This window comes from Abramis brama, assembly GCF_963993115.1.
Source record: "Abramis brama genome assembly, chromosome: 15".
In the NCBI taxonomy this organism is placed as follows: domain Eukaryota; kingdom Metazoa; phylum Chordata; class Actinopteri; order Cypriniformes; family Leuciscidae; genus Abramis; species Abramis brama.
Window position 1 is genome coordinate 17,464,987 of NC_139977.1, and position 19,254 is coordinate 17,484,240.

Consider the following 19,254-nt stretch of genomic DNA (forward strand, 5'->3'; position numbering starts at 1 on the left):
GTGCCCCCCAGCTAACACTAAAGCTTAGAAGAACCTTTCATTGGTTTCATAAAGAACTCATAGAACTTTTCATCTATCAGCCAAACAGGAAGTATTTAATTGAGAGCTTTTTCAATGGTTCATGCACATGTGAGAAACACTTTATTTTCCCTTTTTTTTCTCTAATTTTTTTTGTAGAAATCTCTCATTCAGATTTCCCAGAAGGTAGGCAATAACACTACCCTTGCGTTTTCTTAAGACAATGTCTTTTTCCTGTGCTCTATTATTCCTTCTGTGATGTCTTGTCAACATTTATTATTGTTCCAATAATATTTATTGGATCCTTTTCATATTATTTTTTTACTAATGCTCTGCGTTCATTGCCTGACTCACTCCTCCGCCAGCCCTCTTTTCTTCCTTGTCTTACCTCGATGAATAACACATCCCTCTTTTATTTGCATTACACCCCGTTCCTCTCTCATATGAACTCATGGAGTCCGGTCATGTACATTGTTCCGCAGATCTTGTGAATGGTCTTCCTGTGCCCTTGTCTGTACTGTAATCATGCAACATGGCTACACTCCTACAATGCAGTTAAATGACAGTGTGATACACTCCAAGTTTGTCAGGTGTTTGTAGATTTTCAAATTAGACTATTAGACCAGGACTGAACTCTTGATAAAAGCCTTAAAACTAAATGATTTTGATGTTCAGTTAATTTAATGGTTCTTTGAACATCTATTTAAAATACTCAAATGTACAGCTATATCTACATCTACAGTGCCTAGGGGAAAAAAATGGTAAGCTTGCAGTCTAAATTTAATGTGATGAAAGAGAAAGACTGGGCGCTGCTATAAATAGACAAAACACATCTTTCTATTGCCATGTCCACAACAAACATACAGCGTGACAATTGTAGTCTGATTCATGAACAAATGACCCATGAACTGATTCATTTGAATTAATCTGTCAAAGACTGATGCATTAAAATCGACTCGGCTGTGAAAAGCAAGTTGTTTTGTCATGTTCAACTCAAAATGAACAGAGAACTGTTATTTAAATGGGTTGCTTGAAAGCTAGCTAGCTCACCCTCATGTCTTTCCAAACCCATAACGACTGAAGTTCATCTTCAAAACACAAATGAAGATGCTTTTAATGAAACTTGAAAGATTTCAATTGAGCGATTTAGTCCAAATCTTCTAAAGAGACACGTTTGTGTTATATGATGAACTGATTTCATTTAGACTTTTATTCATATATAAACATTGATAGGCGTACATGGAGAACGAGTATGGTAAAGGGAAGCTCTAATGTGCTTGCTGCACAAGAACAGACCGTGTCGCTTATTCAGAAGCTCAAATATGCTTGCATGACTTTCGAGAACAAACCTCATTGGTTCTTGTGCGTTAAGCAAATACTTTTGAGCTTCTGTTTACCATATTTGATGTGCTTTATGTGCATTGATCAGTGTTTAAAAATGAATAAAAGCCTAAATCAAATCTCTTCATATAAAATTAGTATTGATTAAGACTTGCATTTAACCGTTTGATTTACATGGATTACTTTTTACGTTCTCTTTATGAACCTTAAGTTTTGGTTGCGTGGACTTTCAATGGACATTCTCAGGTTTAGTAAAAATATCATCTTTGGTGTTTTAAAGATTCTTGTGTTTGGAAGAACTTGAGGGCGAGTAGATTACTTATTTTTAGTGAACTATCCTTTTAAGTGTTGTGAGATTTGAATCAGTGTAGTTTCTGACTGGTTGTTTAAATCAAAAGTGTTTCAAAAACCTAGTGTCGTTAAATGGTTCCTTCATTAAAGGCACAATATGTAAGATTTTTGAATTAAAATATCCCAAAACCACTAGAAAACAATATTTTGTTGACTTGTGTACATACTTTATCCCAAATGTTTTCAACAATGCTTAAATCCAAAGAAATCAGCAGTTTTAACTAGTTTAACGGCCCGCGTCATTGCGTTGCCTGTCAATGACGTCATATTCGTGTTACCCTCGTAGAAACCATGGAAACACCAAAGACGCCAGCCACAAAGCTAATGCAGAGAGTAACGTTAACAACTTTCAACTTATGATTGTTTTGACCACGTAAAACAGCGCTGCGTTACCCCACAATTTTAATTCGTCAAATAAAGTGACCTGTATGAATAGTAATTCAGCACTTGCAGCTGTTTTAGTAGAATGAAATAAAATTATGTGAATTTTAGTGATTAAACGTAACTGTAACAAAGTTCAAGTTCAGGGAAGAAGGTGAAAATTAAACAATTTTAATCGTAAAATAAACCACAAAGCAAAAGGAGCGACAGTGGCATCTAGCGGAGAAACTTACATACTGTGTCTTTAATAATACTTTCATTATTGTATTAATAAAGTGTTGTTGTTAAAGGTATAATGCGATTATTTCAATGCTTAGGTAAGTGGACTAAGAATTGTTAAATTCCTTTTTCTTATCCGTTTTGTAGACCCCTCAGACAGATGTGAAATATTAGAAGTACTAGGCACCAAATTCTTTTTGATTTATATTCTGTTGATGCGAACTAAACACTCACCCAAAGCTTGACATTTGATTTTGAGTAGGTTGGGTAAGTTCATGGTTTGCAGAGAGCCTGGCAGTGTAAATAGAGGATGACAGTCGTGTTTTCATGGTGAGGGTTGTATAGGGTGACTCCTGCTTTTCTCCTCTTACGGTCTACTGCTTATTCTTAAATGGCTGCACTAAAACAGACGTGCTGCTTTTGTCCCTTCGTTCTCGTGCTGCGCTGTTTTGGAGGTGGCTGGTCTCCCCGTTCGACTTCATCTTTCAACACACACCTCCCTAAAGTCACTTGTTCAGCTGCACATGAGTAGACAAAATTATTGAGCTATGATTTACATAAAATGTCAGCCACAGATACTCATTTTTACAGTTCATCTTTGACAGACAAGCTTGGGATTTAAGTTTAGTGGGACTCCTGGTAGTTTTGCACTAGGCACTACTCTGAATCTTGCAGTTGGGTTTTAATAAACATTTTTCATTCCTTTGGGTTTTCTTTTAAATGATGCTCTTACATAACCAGACCGCAGAAAGTACACAAAGGAAATCCGAACTTGCACTTTAACAGTTTTTGTCACATCAGATATTCTCTCCATTTTGAAAATGGATATGTATATCCTTATGTTGGTCTTCTAGCTCTTGTCTGCTCATTTGTGCACTTTTATGCTGAGTACAGAGTGGCTTATGCGAGTGTGTGTTGATCCTAAGGTTCAGAGTTTAAAAGGAAAATTTTGTCCAGAAGCTGGTGAAGGGACTTTAAAAGATGCTTTATGGCTTTTGCTAAATTTCTTTTGGTCATTTTACTGATTTAAACAGGATATTGATGATGATAAATTTGATAATGAAATCTACATAAACAGGACTAATACTTAGCTAGCATCAATAAGAACTTGAATTGAGGGACTAAACTTGTTGGTTTTCTTTGAGGAGTCCGTATGAGGGAGAGGGTCGAGATGAGGCCAGCAGGTGAGGACAACAACTAATAAAAATCTCCAAAAGTGTACTGCTCAAATCACTGAATCATTACTTAATGAGACCGTGGAGTCATTTAAAGATTAAAATGTTTTGTTCTTTTCTTTTTTTCTTTTTAATAATTTGATGACTTGCAACTTGAGACAATCAAATGTACACCACTGTTCAAAAGTTTAGAGTCGGTATGATTTTTTTTTTAATGCTTTTGAAAACCTAATTCTCACCAAGGCTGCATTTATTTGATCAAAAACAGTGAAACGGTAACATTATGAAATGTTTTAACAATTTTAAACAATAAAATGCTTTCTATTTTAATATACTTTAAAATGTAATTTATTCATATGATGGCAAAACTGAATTTAGAGCAGCCATTCAGTCTTCAGTGTCACATGATCCTTCAGAAATCACTCTGCTGATTTTGCTGCTTTCTTATTATCAATGTGAAAAGCAGTTGTGCTGCGTAATAGTTTTGTGGAAACCGTGATTTTGTTTTTAAGGATTCTTTGGTGAATAGAAAGTTCAAAAGAACAGTGTTTATTTTAAGTAGAAATATTTTCTAACATTATAAATGTCTTTGTCAACTTTGAACAATTTAATGTATCCTTGCTGGATAAAAGTATAAAAATCTTACTGACACCAAACTTTTACTAGTGCATTTCTTTAATATACAAACAAGAATTCAAGAATTTGAAAATAGGTCTACACTTCTACCCATGTAGTGTTTAATTATATTTACATAAGTTTTTTTTTACTCCCTCAAGCACCTTACAGATGTCCGATTAGTTAGCAGATGACTTTGTTTTGACTGCATTGTAGTCTTTCACCATGGGACCATGTTGGTGTTTTGTGTTGATTTATAAAAACATTTCATCATGTTGATTTAATTTTAATGTGTTGAAGCAGAAGATCTATTATGTAGATGTTACAGCTTGAATCAACCAAGCTTTTTCTGTCTGTTATCATTTGCATTTCCTTGTCTTCCTCGTGTTCACCTTCATTTTCCTGTTTGTGCCTCTCTCCTCTCATCGTTCTCAACAAAGACCCATGTTGAGCCCAGCTGACAAGATGGAGAAAGGTACCCAGGGACTGCCCGGCGACGAAAACAAGGACTCCTTTTCTTCCTCTTCTCCAGCGTCCAGCACACCCTCATCCACCCAGGCCTCCAAGGACACCAAGCCACGCTCCCTTCGCTTCACCTGGAGCATGAAGACCACCTCCTCCATGGAGCCCAACGAAATGATGAAGGAGATCCGGAAAGTTCTGGACTCCAACAGCTGCGAGTACGAGTTGCGCGAGCGCTTCATGCTCCTCTGCGTTTCGGGCAACCCTGCGCACGACGACTTCGTCCAGTGGGAGATGGAGGTGTGCAAGCTACCTCGCCTCTCTCTCAACGGGGTGCGCTTCAAGAGGATCTCCGGAACATCCATCGCCTTCAAGAACATCGCCTCGAAGATTGCCAATGAGCTAAAACTGTGAGGAAGTCGATCGTTTTTGTGTGAAAAGATCTTGAGGAACGGCTGGAGCCCATATGTTGGGTATGAGGAGGCACTGTGAGGAAAATCATTGGAGTTGTGAGCTCTACGGCTGCAATGAAGAGTCTCGAGGCTGTAAAGGTGTAAGACAAGTTCATGGGGGACATTTGTGCATATAGACATTTTTCAAGGGGTTTATTTTTTGGGGGAGGTGTTCTGTCTTGGTTTGGGTTTTCTGTTCCTTTCTCACCCTCCTCGAATACTTTGTGTTGTCATCTTTATTTTTGGCAATTTCGTTCAAATGTTGTGGTTTTTCTTGGACCTCACAATTGTCGTCAGCTCAGAAAGAGTTAAGAGAGCGAGAAGAGGTTGGCGTTAATAAACTGGAATTGTTTGCCAGTGAATCTTTTTTTTTTCTTTTTTTTCTACAAATGCAAACCAGCTACTGTCATGGAAAGCTGTAGCTAACTCCCCCCAATACCCTGGTCCTTATTCCTTGTTCATCCCCAAACAAACAATGGTAAACTAAACCACATTACTTGATCTTGCTTCCAATTCCAGGTTAGCTGTGATGAGCAGAGATGGAGAGATTGGTTGTTTTATGCTCTGAATGTACAACAAAAAAATCGAGACCCAAATGGCTAGGCACATTCAGTAGAGCCATAATTTGAATTTTCATATTCACTCATGCTCTGATTGGTTCTGATCTAGCCAATGGTGTGGTTGCTAATCCGTAACTTCTGCCCCATTTCTACATCACAGTACAGTGTCTTATTTGAGCTGAAATGGAAGTGTTGACTTGAACCCTCGGTGCACTGGAGGTGAATCACCTCTTAGCACTCTATGCCCAGACAATTAGTTTTTTGTTGTTTGTTTGTTTTTTTCCTCTATTGCAGGGGTTATATATCTGAAACTAATTAAGGGCCAATTAAGTAATTATTGGTGGATTGTAGTGTAATTAAGACTTGCTGGTTGGATCCAATCTGCTGCACTGGAATAAGTCTGTGTTTCGTTGCCTTTCTCTGGAGAAGATAATTATTAATATTATTATATGAATAAACCAGACATTGGATGATTTGTGTTCAACTGTTTATGAACAATATTCTTTTTATTTTAGTGTATTGTTTTGTTTTTATTATTTTGTTTCACCTTCAAACAACATTTGAAATATGCTTTTGTTCTTTAATTGATTTAAAGAGCGTGCAATACAAATAAAACTATTTACTTTCTAAAACATTCCACCTGAGAGCACTTGGAAACTAACTAGTCTCTAATTTAAGTGTTGTTGTTTTGTTTTTTGTTTTTTTTTGTAGGGTAACACTTTTATTAATATTTAACATTATACAATGCTTAACATAATTAGTTAGTGTACTTTTAGTATCAGATGTTATTTATCTGATTATTATCTTTACATTTTAAATTAAATGTATGTTAATTACAGATGCTAAAACATATAGCCTTAATGGTTATTCTTGGTTTATGATAGCCTACTGTTCCAAATATCAACTTTTGCCTATTTCATTTGTTGAAAAACGTTTCTTCATGTTAGGGGAAAAAAAAAAAATGTTTCTTAACCCAGCAGCAGATTTAATCCATATTAGTAAATTGTTTAGTCTTTTTTATTAATAGAATGCTTATCCTAGCTGATATGCAGTAATCTTTATAGATTGAATGAACAAATATATAAAATGTGAAAATGACAGTGCTCTAAGGGGTTAGAAAAGTAGCAAAGTTTTATGATAAATTTTGAAAAAAATGAGGTCTTGATTACCAAAGTTATTGGCTATGTTTAGTTCAAATAATTGGGATTTTGTTTGTAAACTGATTTGAACAATCCGAGGAAGGAAAGAAAGAAAAAATGACACCGGATGCAACACATGACATGTGCACATCTGTGATAGTGATATCCGTTTCGTGAAACGAATCGTTATTTCGAGTCGGATAAGAAAAGATCCGTTCACGGATCTCACTGAATCGGTCCGAGCGGTTTTCGAGTGAAGGGGCGAAAGGTAAGTTACTCAACTCCAGTAGCCGAATAGCACAAATTTTACAAGTAAAATGTAGCCTACTGAGATGAATATCAAATATGCTTACGGCTTAAACATCATTGGGTCAATGAATCAATGACATTAAGTGCATATTTTTGTGTCCAAGTGCATTTCTATTAAAAAATAATTTGATAAATTCATGACATATATCACTTTATTCTATAATGCCTATTTAGTTTGAATTCAGTTTTAGAACATTTAAATAATACATATTTTATATTCTGTTATCTTAAAACCCCAAAATGTCAGGTGGTGCAACTGTCTGAACAAATGAACAGACAAAGAAAACTACTTAAAATGGTGTCTTAATGAATTATTTTAAAACTAATTACTATGGCATCATTTTAAGTTTGAAACCTTTAATAAAAAACATTTGATAAAGATCAGTGGTGTTAAAGCTGTTATGATCATTGTAAAACTTCTGTCCATCAAATTAGTAGGATATATTCTCAAATTTCAGGGTGGCACAACTGCAAACATAGCTCTTTTATTATGAATTGACAAGGTAATAAAAGTAAACATGATCCTGAGTGAAAAGGTTTGTAGATCTCTCAAATACTGGTAAAACTGCTCGTGTAAAGTATGGGTAGGTTGGTACACTTTCCATGTCATGTGGTACAACTACACATAGCCTATACCACCTGACATAAAAACAGTCAAAAAATTAATTTAAACACTTTGAAACGTTAACTGAAACTTGCTTAAACACATTGTTCATGACTCAAAAATATGCATTACATCAGTTTTGAAAATATTTTTTAAAAACTTTTTTTTTTAGCTTTATTTGTCGTTTCAACGTTTTACAGTAATGGAGCACGCAGATATGTCAGGGAGCATGTAATGACGTATTACGTAAAATAGTCATTGAATCATTTTGATGGAGTTTTTTAATGAACTGTTCGAAAGAACCGCTGAAATGAATCGGACTTCCCTTCACTAACTGGGGTCAATCGGTAGGAGGCGCTAACTCTAGACGCCTCACCGCGCATGTGACCCTCCCCCAAGGCCCCAACCTCAAACGAGGCACTGACTCCGTCATCACACATTATCAGTGAGCTAGCTAATGTCTTCGGTATAGTTGCGCGTTGAAGGTGAGTTTTAAAGATTACAATTCTTAATAGAGACTTTAAATGGTTTTCCTCGGTATTTCACTCGTCGAGTGTGTAAGAAGTACGAGAAGACCGTTTAATTGACCATAATTCAGAAAATTGATTCACTCTGTTGTCCGATATTCTCTCCTATCCTGAGCGTCGTCCTCATGTGAACCGAGAATATCGTAATTTAATCGCACTGATTTATTTTACAATGTGAGATTATTTTGTCTGCGGTTGTTACTGGGTCGTAATGACTAAGTTAACGTTATACAGTCTTGCCTCGCCGGACTTTTGCAGCTACTTCCTTAGTCTGGTGCTAATATATACTAGCGTTAGCACGATAGCTTTAGTCATCGCTTGATTGAGATACAGTGGATCAGTTTGACCAAATAAGAGGTTAAAGATACAATGTTTTCATCGGTCATTCAGTCAAATTCACGCTGACCACACAATCAAGATAAAAATAGAGTGTGAACGGTGTTTGAAATCGACTAATTCTATACGCTTTAGCCTGAAAGTGAAACCGTTTTGCCCATATTACGCACGCTCTGAAATACTTTGTTCTGATTGGTCAGTCGTGTTTAGCTATTCAGCGGTAAAATAATTTTGTAGCGTGGCAGCTAAACTGTATCATTTAGCTGAGAGCTATGTAGTAATTATGCAAATGTTTATATAATTTAACTTCATGTTCTTTCACTAGCAGCTACTTAATTTACTCAGTAGCTGTGTGATTATAAGCGTGATAATATACGGGCAAGCAGTCAACGCTAATTGCATTGTCCTGATATTCTGTCTTTATAGTTTTTACTCTACATGGAAAAACAACAATTCATTTACTCTCAAATTAACATTTCATATCTATGCATTTAAACATCCATGTAATAAATGTGATGATTAAGGTAGAATTAGACGGTCGTTATTGTAAAAAAATCCATTCTGTTATAATAATTCCTAAATTTATATAAACCCCAACAGAATTGGTAGGTACATAATATCTCGACTTGTATTCCTATGATTCAAGTGTGAGAGACCATTGTTAATAAATACCAATGGAAAAATGCTTGATGGCAGCAGGGAAGTTGTGGTTTCTCCTGTGTTTTGCATTTCTAATTTTTGCTTGAACTAAAGTTATTGTTACTGTAGTTTGTTTTTTGCCTGTTTATGTGACTTTGTTTTTTGTCTTAGGAGCTTCATTGTTTGAGACCTTGCACGTGCAAATCAACCAAAGACTGATTCCAAAACACACTGCTGTTCTTCCTGTCCAAAATGGTGAAGATATTTGTTGGCAATGTAGCTTCAGCGACCACCGAAGACGAGCTCCGTGCTTTGTTCGAGAAGTATGGTCCTGTGTCTGACTGTGATATTCTGAAAAACTATGGCTTCGTGCACATGGATGAGGAAGAGGCGGCGCAAAAGGCCGTCTCTGCTTTGCACAAACACGAGGTCAACGGCTCTCGCATCACCGTCGAGTATGCCACCACCAAGGTACGCAATGCCACCAAGATCTACGTGGGCAATGTTCCCGAGGGCGTCACCGCCGCCAAAATCAAGGAGCTCTTCCAGCCGTTTGGCAAGGTTGTGGAGTGCGATATCGTGAAGAATTACGCATTCGTTCACATGCAGAGGGAAAGCGAGGCTCTGGAGGCCATTTCAGAGCTTAACCACTCCAAATTGGAGGGCCAAAAGATCTTTGTGTCCCTCTCCCGCAGTAACCCATCCAGAAACGGCCGAGAGGAGGACTATTATCCTCCTCCCCCCCCGCATCACTATCCACCTCACCCACACCATCATCCTCACTTTCTCCCCCCACGCCCGCCGCCCCGTGACTACTATCCGCCTCGTGGCCGACTTCCACCACCTCCTCTCCCACCGCCGCCGCCCCGCGCCTACTACGAGCGTGATGTGTATGAGAGGGGCCCTCGCCACGACCCGTACGCTGCCCCATCCCCGCGTTTTTACGAACGGGATCCATATGAACGGCGCCTTCCGCCCCCTCAGCGACCAGTCACACCTCCTCTTGCCGGGCGCTACTACCGTGAGCGCAGCCCTCTCGGCGGTCGCCGCTCTCTCCTGCCTCCGCCTCCCCCTCCACCCTCTTCTGCTGGCTTTGTCCGCGGTTTCGCCCGCAATGGCGCTAGCTCAGCACCCCCTCCCCCTTCCGCCGCTCCTTCCTCCCACTATCATCGCTACTCTCTCGGCTCAGGCTTTGATAAGGATGATTATTTGGAGGACAAGTACAGCAATGGCTTCAGCCGTAGCTACTAAGCATTGAAGTTTGTCCGTCCCTTTTTTATTATCGAGGAGCCAAGTAATCTAAGAGGGGCGTAACTTCAGGGAGTTAGGGGTGAATTTTTGTAATATTCTGTGATCGTTGTAGCTATTTTAGATAACGGGTTAATCAGTTAATACTGTATTCATTTGACTAATAGATTTACGTCCGCCCGATGAAGGAACGGCAAATAGGAAGTTAAATACACCTGTTTCAGAGTTTTATAGCATGTTATGTTGTACTATATTTGCCAGCCATATCGGTTTGAGTATTTTCTTAAATTTCTCTTTTTTTTTCTTTTTTTTGGCATATCACATTTTTAGTTCATTTTACTCTGGCATGCACTAAATACAAAAGATCGCTTGAATATATATATACATATATTTTTTGCATTGATATTTCAACATGCATAGCCTACCCAACAGGAAATTTGTCGTGTTAAATGTTTACCTGTTTTTTTTTTTTCTGTTTAGTATTTAGGAATATTCAAGTGTTGTCATTGTCTTTTGCATGAGTCGGGCAAGCTAATTTGGAGAGATTTTGAATTTTCATTATTGGTCTTCGTAACTAAATTATATTAATTCTGTCTTCTTTTTTGTTTGTTTTTTGTTTTTAATTGAATTTCATCTCTGGACTACCTTTATGTTGGCAAATTAACTTGCTATGTTGTTAGAAGTAATGCTGGATGTAAGTGAGACCAGTGGGAAGGAACAGAGAGGAAATGGGTAAAGAGGTGGTTGTGGGCGGAGCTGTATGCTAACTGACTGATCAACCAATCACATCCTACCGGCTAACCGAGCACATCGCATCCACCAGCCGCTCAACTTTCGGATCCGCCGCCGCATCCTAGGACCATCGGTCAAAGGAAACGAACGACCAGCCGCCGACCGCCTAATAAATTAAAAACAACGCTGAATCAATTCTACACTGTATTTCGAGATAACGTTGTATTAGACAAATAGCTGATTTGCCGACTCCGCAGACTCAGAGAAAGTTTTTAAAGATTAGAGACTTATTTTGGCATCACATTATAATGGACGTGCTTGTGATTGAAAATATTACTGAATTCTCAACATTGTTTCCTGTCCTACTTGTACTACTGCTGTTTGCCTATTGTTAGCGTACACTTCTGTTTAAAATGTACGTTTGTAAAAAGCCTGTTTTCTCGACTGTTTATCCGAAACCGCTCTCTTTATGATATTGTCCACTCGAGCAGGTTCGAAACTTATGCTTGTTTTGATTTAACCCTATGATAACAGATTCATGTTCTACCAGTCGCTGTCATCTTGCCGCCTGAATAAAATTTCGACTGACTTAGACGCAACGCTTTTCATGTCACTCGTTTTTAATTGAGTCTCTTTAATTTCTACCTCATGTCTCACTCGGTCACGTTATCATTCGTGTAATACAAATGTCCTTTGACTTGATCTCTAATGGGTGAAGTAAAGTGCCAAATAGATTCGTAATAAAACTGCACTTTCCGCTTGAACCCTTCATACAAAAGGCCAAAGGCATTAATTTAAACCTCAGTAAATTCTAGTCTTTTGTCTTCTTTTTTTGTTCAAAAATGACCCCTGTTCAAGATGAATGAATGTTCAATACTCTGTTTTGAATAACTTGAAGCTTTGTGTGGTTCATCAGGATGGGTGAGTTAAAAGTTAAGGTAAGTAGTATTTCAAGCTGGATTGTTTGGACTTTTGTTCTCCTTGCTTGTCATGTTGCACGTTATTGAATTTATTCATGTTTGACTTGTTTTTTTCATTAATGATATTATTATAAACAGTCATTGTCTGTCCGTGAAACACCTTGTTCTGATTGTCGGTGCAGGTGATGTCCGTCAAGTTGTTTTAAAGTGATATATATATATCAAATCTTTCTCTTCACAGCCTTTCAGTAGGAACACAGCTGAATTATCTCTATAATCAGCTCTATCCGGAGGAGGAACAGTTTTACATGCTTTTATGATTCTATGGTTAATTTAAAACAAAGTGCATTGCACAATACAGGCCTCATGTGAACTTGAAATACTCCAGTCAGCAGCTTAAAACCTCTTAAACGAGTGTTTCTAATGGGAATGATAAACGAAACATCCATTATTAGTTTACTCATCTATTACCGTTAGATTTAGTCAAATAAGCAACTTTCAAGTCCTCAGTTTTATTAGTTGCCTTTTATTCGGCATGATGACCAAAATGAGGTTATGAACTAATGAACAGATTCCAAAAAAGTCAACATTTTAAGGTAATAAAATAGATGAATATAATTTAAAGTAAAAGATAACAAAATATGAATATCTCTGAAGACATTAGGGCATAAAATAAGACATAAATTAATCATTTGTGTGCTAATTTTGTGATTTAATATTGGTTTAATTGGGTACTGAACTTGGTCATGTGTAATATATTTTGACTGATCTTGAATATTTTAATGAGTTATGTAGAATAAAGAAAATGCTTATTTTTATTTAAATTCAGACATGGTTTTACTGTCTAGATTTCTAAAAAAAATTAACAACAAAAACAAAAAAATCTGAAATTGTCTTTGGCCCTTTTACTTTCCTCTACCATTGTTTAAAAGCAATGATTTGACTGTCATTCATCACTTTATAAGTAGGACTGCATAAATTCCAAACTTCTAAATTACTTTGGCCTGAAATTATGCAGTGATTTAGAGTTTAACTGCTGGTGCTTTGCAAGACTATAAATACCTGTTTATAACAAGGGTAGTAGTCAAAAGAATCTGCAACTGAATCCCTGTATTTATTAATCATTAATCAGAATGTTGTGGTGCAGGACTGTAATATATGATGGCTATAAGGTAAAAGAAAAAAAAATTAACCTTTTTCCTGGAAATGTATAGTGCACATTGTACTGTTTCCTGAGAATGACCCATATAAAAACTAACATAAGGTTATTTTATTTCATTCTGATGATGATTTTCATGCAGACAATAGAGTGAATCATTGGGTTTGAGTAGGATATCCTGTGACAGCAGATCAAATGTGTACTTGTGAAAGGTTAGGACATGTGTGTCTGTTTGTATAACACAAAAGAGCACTAGTTAAGACAAGTTCAGAACTATATAACCTCTATAAACGAAATCCTGAGAAGAACGCAAAGCTATCCAAAAGGAAATGCACAATCTGATTTAGCTCTTCATTGTTTGTCAATTTCACTTTATCGCTGTGTGACGGCTTTCACAATCTTTGTAGTGTAAATATGAGTGCAATAAATGCAGTGTGTAGTAGCTTTTATGCAGATAACTGATTAAATGTTAAGTATTTTTCTTTAATGCTCACTAATGCCCATTTCTCAAATCTTTTGGGAATATCTGTTGGTGAATAAAGGCAGCATGGTGGTTATTTAATAATTTTCTTGTGTCGTGGATTTGTTTGCCTCAATGCTCTGCACAGTTCTGCAATCATCTCTGCCCCCAGTTTCTACAAAACAATAACTGACCATTCAAATTACCACAGCGTCACAAATGTCCGAAAGCGAACCTGCTTCACCCTGCACCCCATTCAGGAAACGGCTCAAGTGAATGTATGATGTCACGTGGTGTAGGAGCACGTGGATCCTTTGGCGATTTGGCGCGCTTTCTGTTTGAATTTGAACAGCGTTCTGACATTCCAGAAATCTGCTTTACGTGCGTGAGTATAAACCTCGAAAACTTAAACACAAAAATACTTGTATATACACCAATATACAAAACTAATTGGTCGCATTTCTAAGATTCTGATATTATACGTTGTCATTTTTTATTACTAGTAAGCAACTAATGGTGCTGCTGTAGTAGGTCTTTATGGCAATAGCTTCGTTATTTGCATTCTTAGCATAATGTTAAGATATGTGGTTGGTTATTAATCTTCATGACTATAAGCAACATAGTTAGTCTTTAAAGGTTAGCAAATTTCAACACTCATTAAACTCAAATTTAAACTCTTCAGCAAGCCAAAGATCTAGGGAATAAATCTACCTCAGAATGTTGGCATGACATGAAAAATCAACCCATCTATTTTTGTAAATGCATGTTAGAGTTTATCCTTGCATATTTTTTTGTCCTTGTAATTTTTATTTAAAATGTTACAACTCGATCTTTCTTTGAAACGAGGGGGGGTGGGGGATAGGGGGTGGGGGTGGGGAGAATCACATTCTTGGATTGTGATTACATGCAAGGATAAACAATGCAGATTTATTTTTTACAGCCATCTTTGATCATATTTACCAAGGGGGCAAATAATTCTGACCAGCACTGTATGCTGGATTTCTCCAAATAGTCCACATATACCCAGCCCCTTTCTTACAATCGACTGCATGCTCCCATACTGATCTGCCTCCATCTAATAACCAAATGGATGGACAGAATTAAGTCCCCGTCCTACATTCTTTTCAATAATCCGTTTCACTCGGATGTACATCACAATACAGAAGAAAAGATGTGTCGCTGTTTCTGCTACATTGTGACTTAAGTGTTGTGTTGACCATCTAGACAAAAAACTGGTGCCAAATTTCTTTAAATAAACACTATTTTCAATGTTTTCAGGGCTGAATTTTTGCAATATTATAAAAATGATGGTACCGTCAGTAACACTGATGTCAGGAGTACAGATGCCACTTTTGGGTTTGGGCACATACAAGCTACAGGACCTTGAGCAGCTGAAAAGTTCTGTCAGCTCTGCACTTCAAGCAGGATACCGAGCCTTTGACACAGGTGCTGTCTATGGAAATGAGGCACATCTAGGGCAAGTCCTCAAAGAGCTGTTGCCCACGTATGGTCTAAGCCGTGAAGATGTGTTCATCATCAGCAAGCTTGCCCCATTAGACCATGGGCCGAGGGCAAAGGAAGGATGCCTGAGGAGTCTGAAGCAACTAGACTGTGAATACATCGACCTCTATCTGGTGCACTGGCCTGGGATGGAGGGTCTTGACCCAGGGGATTCCTGCCATTCAGAGTATCGGGCGCAGAGCTGGGCGACCCTAGAGGAGTTCTATGCCAGTGGGCGATTTAAGGCCATAGGGGTTTCGAACTACACCACAAAGCACATTAGGGAGCTGCTCATGAGTTGCCGCGTGCCCCCAGCGGTCCTTCAGATAGAGTGTCAACCGAAGCTGATCCAGAGGGAATTGAGGGATTTATGTATGGAGACAGGCATTCACTTCCAGGCCTACTCTTCTCTGGGTAAAGGAGCTCTCCTTAGGGAGCCAGAGGTAGTGGATATAGTGAGGACCTGTGGTCGGACCCCTGCCCAGGTACTCCTGAGGTGGGCTGTGCAGCAAGGCATCTCAGTTCTGCCACGGTCCTCGCAGCCAAGCAGAGTGCAGGAGAATGCACAGGTGTTTGACTTCCAGCTAAGTGAGATGGATATAATGAGGCTGGATGCCCTGAATTGTGGAACAAGGTTTTGTAAACGTGACTCTAGTAAAATAGCTTAAGCCCTGATTTGACAATTTCCTGAATAAGAAATGATTTAAAAAAATAAAATAAAGATCATCATTGTAAATAGTCAATGACGTGATGCTTTTTGTAGTAGAAACATTAAAAATGTTATTTATACAGGCTACGACTTGGATACACCAATGATGATCATGTTTTTATTTTGGAAAAATGTATGGGTGATACAACTGGATGCACTATATGTAGGTCATATAATTGACCTTTTTGCTGTGATGCAAATGTGGTTTGACTTACTACTAATTTTTTTTATTTTAATTAATGATATTTTGGGGAAAACATTTTACTTTAAGGAAAAGGAACATTAAGATGTATAGTCACATATATTCAAGGTGTATGGAAACATTTTGGTTACACCAAATTAGTTATTTAAACTTCCACTTTTTTTGAAAATGAGAGGAAAAGTTTTCTGAAACCAAGATTACAAAGAGTACGTTTCTACAACTTGGAACAGTTTAAAACTGGATCTTTCCTTTTTGACCCAAAAACATGACACTACCTTCAGCCAGAAAATCTTTTATTTTGACCACAAAATTATAGAAAAAAAGATAAAAACTTGATTGTTTTAAAAAGTATTTAAACAGTTCATCCATTGCTCAATCTATGTAAACAGCTATAAATATGTACAAGGATCTTAAAAAAGGACTGAAGCACATAAAGCACAGCAAGACTGATAGTACAGAAATAGCACTTGTGTTGTCCATCTGCATATATTTGCTTCCCCAGAAACTGAAAGTTGTTTAACATACAAGACCAGCAGATGGAATATAAAGGAAAAATCCAATAGAGACAACAGGCAACTTTACAATCAAGAAATATGTACATGAAAGGCAGTGATGAATTGCAAAGCTATGACAGTATCAATTAAATAAATTGTTCAGTTTTCCTGGTGACATATCCACGTATATTCATCATAAAAGATGGCAGAACAACTGATTTGATCCACTCTTACTAGTTATTCACCACAATGGTTTGGCATTAACAAACAAACAAACCTGAGATGTAGCATTTATCAACAAATGAACTGAAATAACTTTACCCGTATTATTGTTACCGTCACTAACCTTACAACTTTATCCGATGTCACAGTCTTTGAAATATATTTACATTTTGCAAGCAACTGCTCCAGCCTTTAGTACAACAAAAACGCACGTCTATATATCAATCTATAAAATACATCATAGAACACATTTCTTTGCCAAATATGAACTTAATACATATCAATAAATAGTTTTAAATAGAGGTTTTATTTTTGAAATCAACACATAGAAAGATTGTCCAATGAATTGTAATATTTTAGGAGAGATTGTCCCTTTTGAGATTGTCAAATTGAATTAACACTGACAATTCCTTTAATTAAACGTACGTTATTGCAGTGGTAAAACGCGATACAGCACTTTTACCATTTTCTCAGATTGGTTTTTGCAGTAGCTTGAGCACATGTATTACAAAAAGGCCATGATGGTGATGAGACTAGCCTTCATCTGAGAGCAGCTCTCGGGGTAACTGTTATTAAGTGTGTAAAGCCACGTTAAAGCATGACTCCTTCATTCTCTGCCCTCCTCTTCTTTGGAACTCCAGAGGAATGAGAACCATCCTCTGTAGGTCTGCTTCTGGCTGTTCACTCTTTTGACATCCTAGAAACAACAAAACAATTTAAAATGTAAGATTTCACATATTTAAGGCCTCTAGCTGACAACCTATCAAATATAAATGCATTCAGGGTACCATATAGCTAGCTCACCCCTTTGTCAAGCCACGTGTCAAATTCATCGCTCATTCTCCTCAGCTGTCGTCCGTACTTCTTTGCTTTCCACAGCGCAGCAGGAGCAGATTGAGAACGACCTCTGAATGGAAGTCCATCTCCCGCTCCTCCATTCTCCTCCGCCGATGCTCCATCCTGGGGCTCTGCGTCCTGCCAGCGGCTGACTGTATACACCTGAGACTCTGAATAGAGCCGCACACGCCCTGCAAAAGCATGTGATCACATGATAAGATCATTTTTTTGTTCAATCTAGGTCAATATATGACGCATTTCCTGATACTTAATGGCGAGTGTGGTTGTCTGAAGTTCTCACCTTGAGGAGAAATGTTTGGCAAGGTTTGATCCTTATGTTGTCCCTGGTTCTTGATTGTCTCTTCCAGATGTGATTGCTTTTTGCCATCCAAGGCGCTGGAATCATCTTGATGGTCATGCAATGTGTTATCCATTGTGAGAGCTGGTGAACATAGAGTAGTAGGATATTAATATTGTAATTTCAAGGTGTTAAAACAATTAATTACCTAATACTTATTGTATTACATGAAGAACATTTAGTAGCACAAGGTTTTCAATGATTAAATGCATTTCTTGACATAAAGATTAATATTCACTGGTTTTCCTAAATACATACCTGTGGATCTGGACGAATTCCAGAACAATAGATCTGAATGTGTTCGTCTCACCGGAACTCAGTTGGTAGTGGCACTAGATGTTATTGCGTCTTATCTCCGGTTCGATTACGAGTAGCTTCTCCAATTCTCAACATATATTGACTGCCTCATGGCATGTGACACACCCAAACAACAACAATAGCTGTAAATGCTACTTACATAAGTTTCATATTTCTAAGGTTAAGTCAAGCTCCTCTGAAAACGTCGTCGGCCAAAAATAATGGAAAAAATATCCCGTTTTTCGTGACATTTAGTCGGAGTGATTGTCTTCTCGCCGCAAGTAGTAGCGTGCCAAATTTCCAGTCCGGCTGTTGTTATCGCTACAGTGTGTATGATGATCTCATTTCGGCTCCGATATTGTTGTTGTCCGTCGTCGTTTACAGTAGTGCTCCGCTCTCAGCCAATCAGACGGCGTTCGCCCTTTTTGATCAGCCAATCACAGCCCGCTGCTAGGGTGTTTTGGGCGCTCTCTGATGCAACGTCACTGTTGCGATAGGGGTTCGCGAGCCTTTGCTGTCCCGTGACTTGTTTACCTCATACGTGCCCCAGTCTCGCGGAAGCGTGGGAAGATATATCGTGCGCTTGAGGACGCCGTCGCAAGAGAATTTGCAAAAAAAACGCACCGTTTAACTTTATTTGCATAGAGTGGCATTAGAAAAAACGGAGTGATTTTAGTGGTGCAGCTCTCAGTGCAATATCAGTCACGGGGAGTTTATGCCTTGCTCAATTATGAATAAATTATGGAGAGTTTTTGACGTTTGGCCTTTACGTTGAATGGTTTGCAGTACAGTGTAGCCTACTGATATAATGCTAATAAAATTCGTAGCTAAGAGAACATATTTTGCTATTTCTGTTGTGGTCATATAATGTGCATTTTCTCAGTTCGAACTGTAGATGGCAGGAAAGACCTGTGTTGTTGAGTCATTGGAAGAAGTTGGTTATTTCTTTGCTTATATGACTCATGCTTGCAGAACACAGAAATATATA

At 37.9% G+C, this 19,254-nt stretch overlaps 4 protein-coding genes across 30 annotated transcripts in view; 3 read left to right on the forward strand and 1 right to left on the reverse strand.

Moving 5' to 3' along the window:
• Nucleotides 1–6,058, forward strand: part of mark2a (MAP/microtubule affinity-regulating kinase 2a) — a 35,957-nt gene extending 29,899 nt beyond the window's left edge. For 8 of the 26 annotated variants that reach the window (XM_084138078.1, XM_084138064.1, XM_084138054.1 and 5 more), the window contains 3 exons: nt 178–204; nt 3,456–3,494; nt 4,541–6,058. In XM_084138078.1, the coding sequence (XP_083994204.1) occupies nt 178–204; nt 3,456–3,494; nt 4,541–4,976 (502 nt within the window). In that variant the 3' untranslated portion in view covers nt 4,977–6,058. The remainder of the gene's footprint in view (nt 1–177; nt 205–3,455; nt 3,495–4,540) is intronic. The other 18 variants (XM_084138055.1, XM_084138067.1, XM_084138075.1 and 15 more) reach the window with 4 other exon arrangements.
• Nucleotides 6,059–7,997: 1,939 nt separating this feature from the next.
• Nucleotides 7,998–11,707, forward strand: LOC311097619 (uncharacterized protein). Its single transcript, XM_084137441.1, has 2 exons — nt 7,998–8,111; nt 9,300–11,707. Exon 2 carries the CDS (start codon nt 9,381–9,383, stop codon nt 10,377–10,379), a length of 999 nt encoding a protein of 332 aa, XP_083993567.1. The 5' UTR covers nt 7,998–8,111; nt 9,300–9,380; the 3' UTR covers nt 10,380–11,707.
• Nucleotides 11,708–12,556: 849 nt separating this feature from the next.
• LOC311097620 (putative oxidoreductase YtbE) lies at nt 12,557–16,213 on the forward strand. Its single transcript, XM_084137442.1, has 2 exons — nt 12,557–14,032; nt 14,926–16,213. Exon 2 carries the CDS (start codon nt 14,952–14,954, stop codon nt 15,813–15,815), a length of 864 nt encoding a protein of 287 aa, XP_083993568.1. The 5' UTR covers nt 12,557–14,032; nt 14,926–14,951; the 3' UTR covers nt 15,816–16,213.
• Nucleotides 16,214–16,334: 121 nt separating this feature from the next.
• On the reverse strand, nt 16,335–18,665 carry bada (BCL2 associated agonist of cell death a). Of its 2 annotated transcripts, none has more exons than XM_084137443.1 (4): nt 18,228–18,665; nt 17,913–18,053; nt 17,579–17,802; nt 16,335–17,471 (listed from the first exon to the last, which is right to left on the reverse strand). In XM_084137443.1, exons 2-4 carry the CDS (start codon nt 18,043–18,045, stop codon nt 17,382–17,384), a joined length of 447 nt encoding a protein of 148 aa, XP_083993569.1. In that variant the 5' UTR covers nt 18,046–18,053; nt 18,228–18,665; the 3' UTR covers nt 16,335–17,381. The 2 variants fall into 2 exon arrangements, with proteins under 2 accessions (XP_083993569.1, XP_083993570.1); XM_084137444.1 differs by having other exon boundaries at nt 18,427–18,658.
• Between the last annotated feature and the right edge of the window lie 589 nt (nt 18,666–19,254).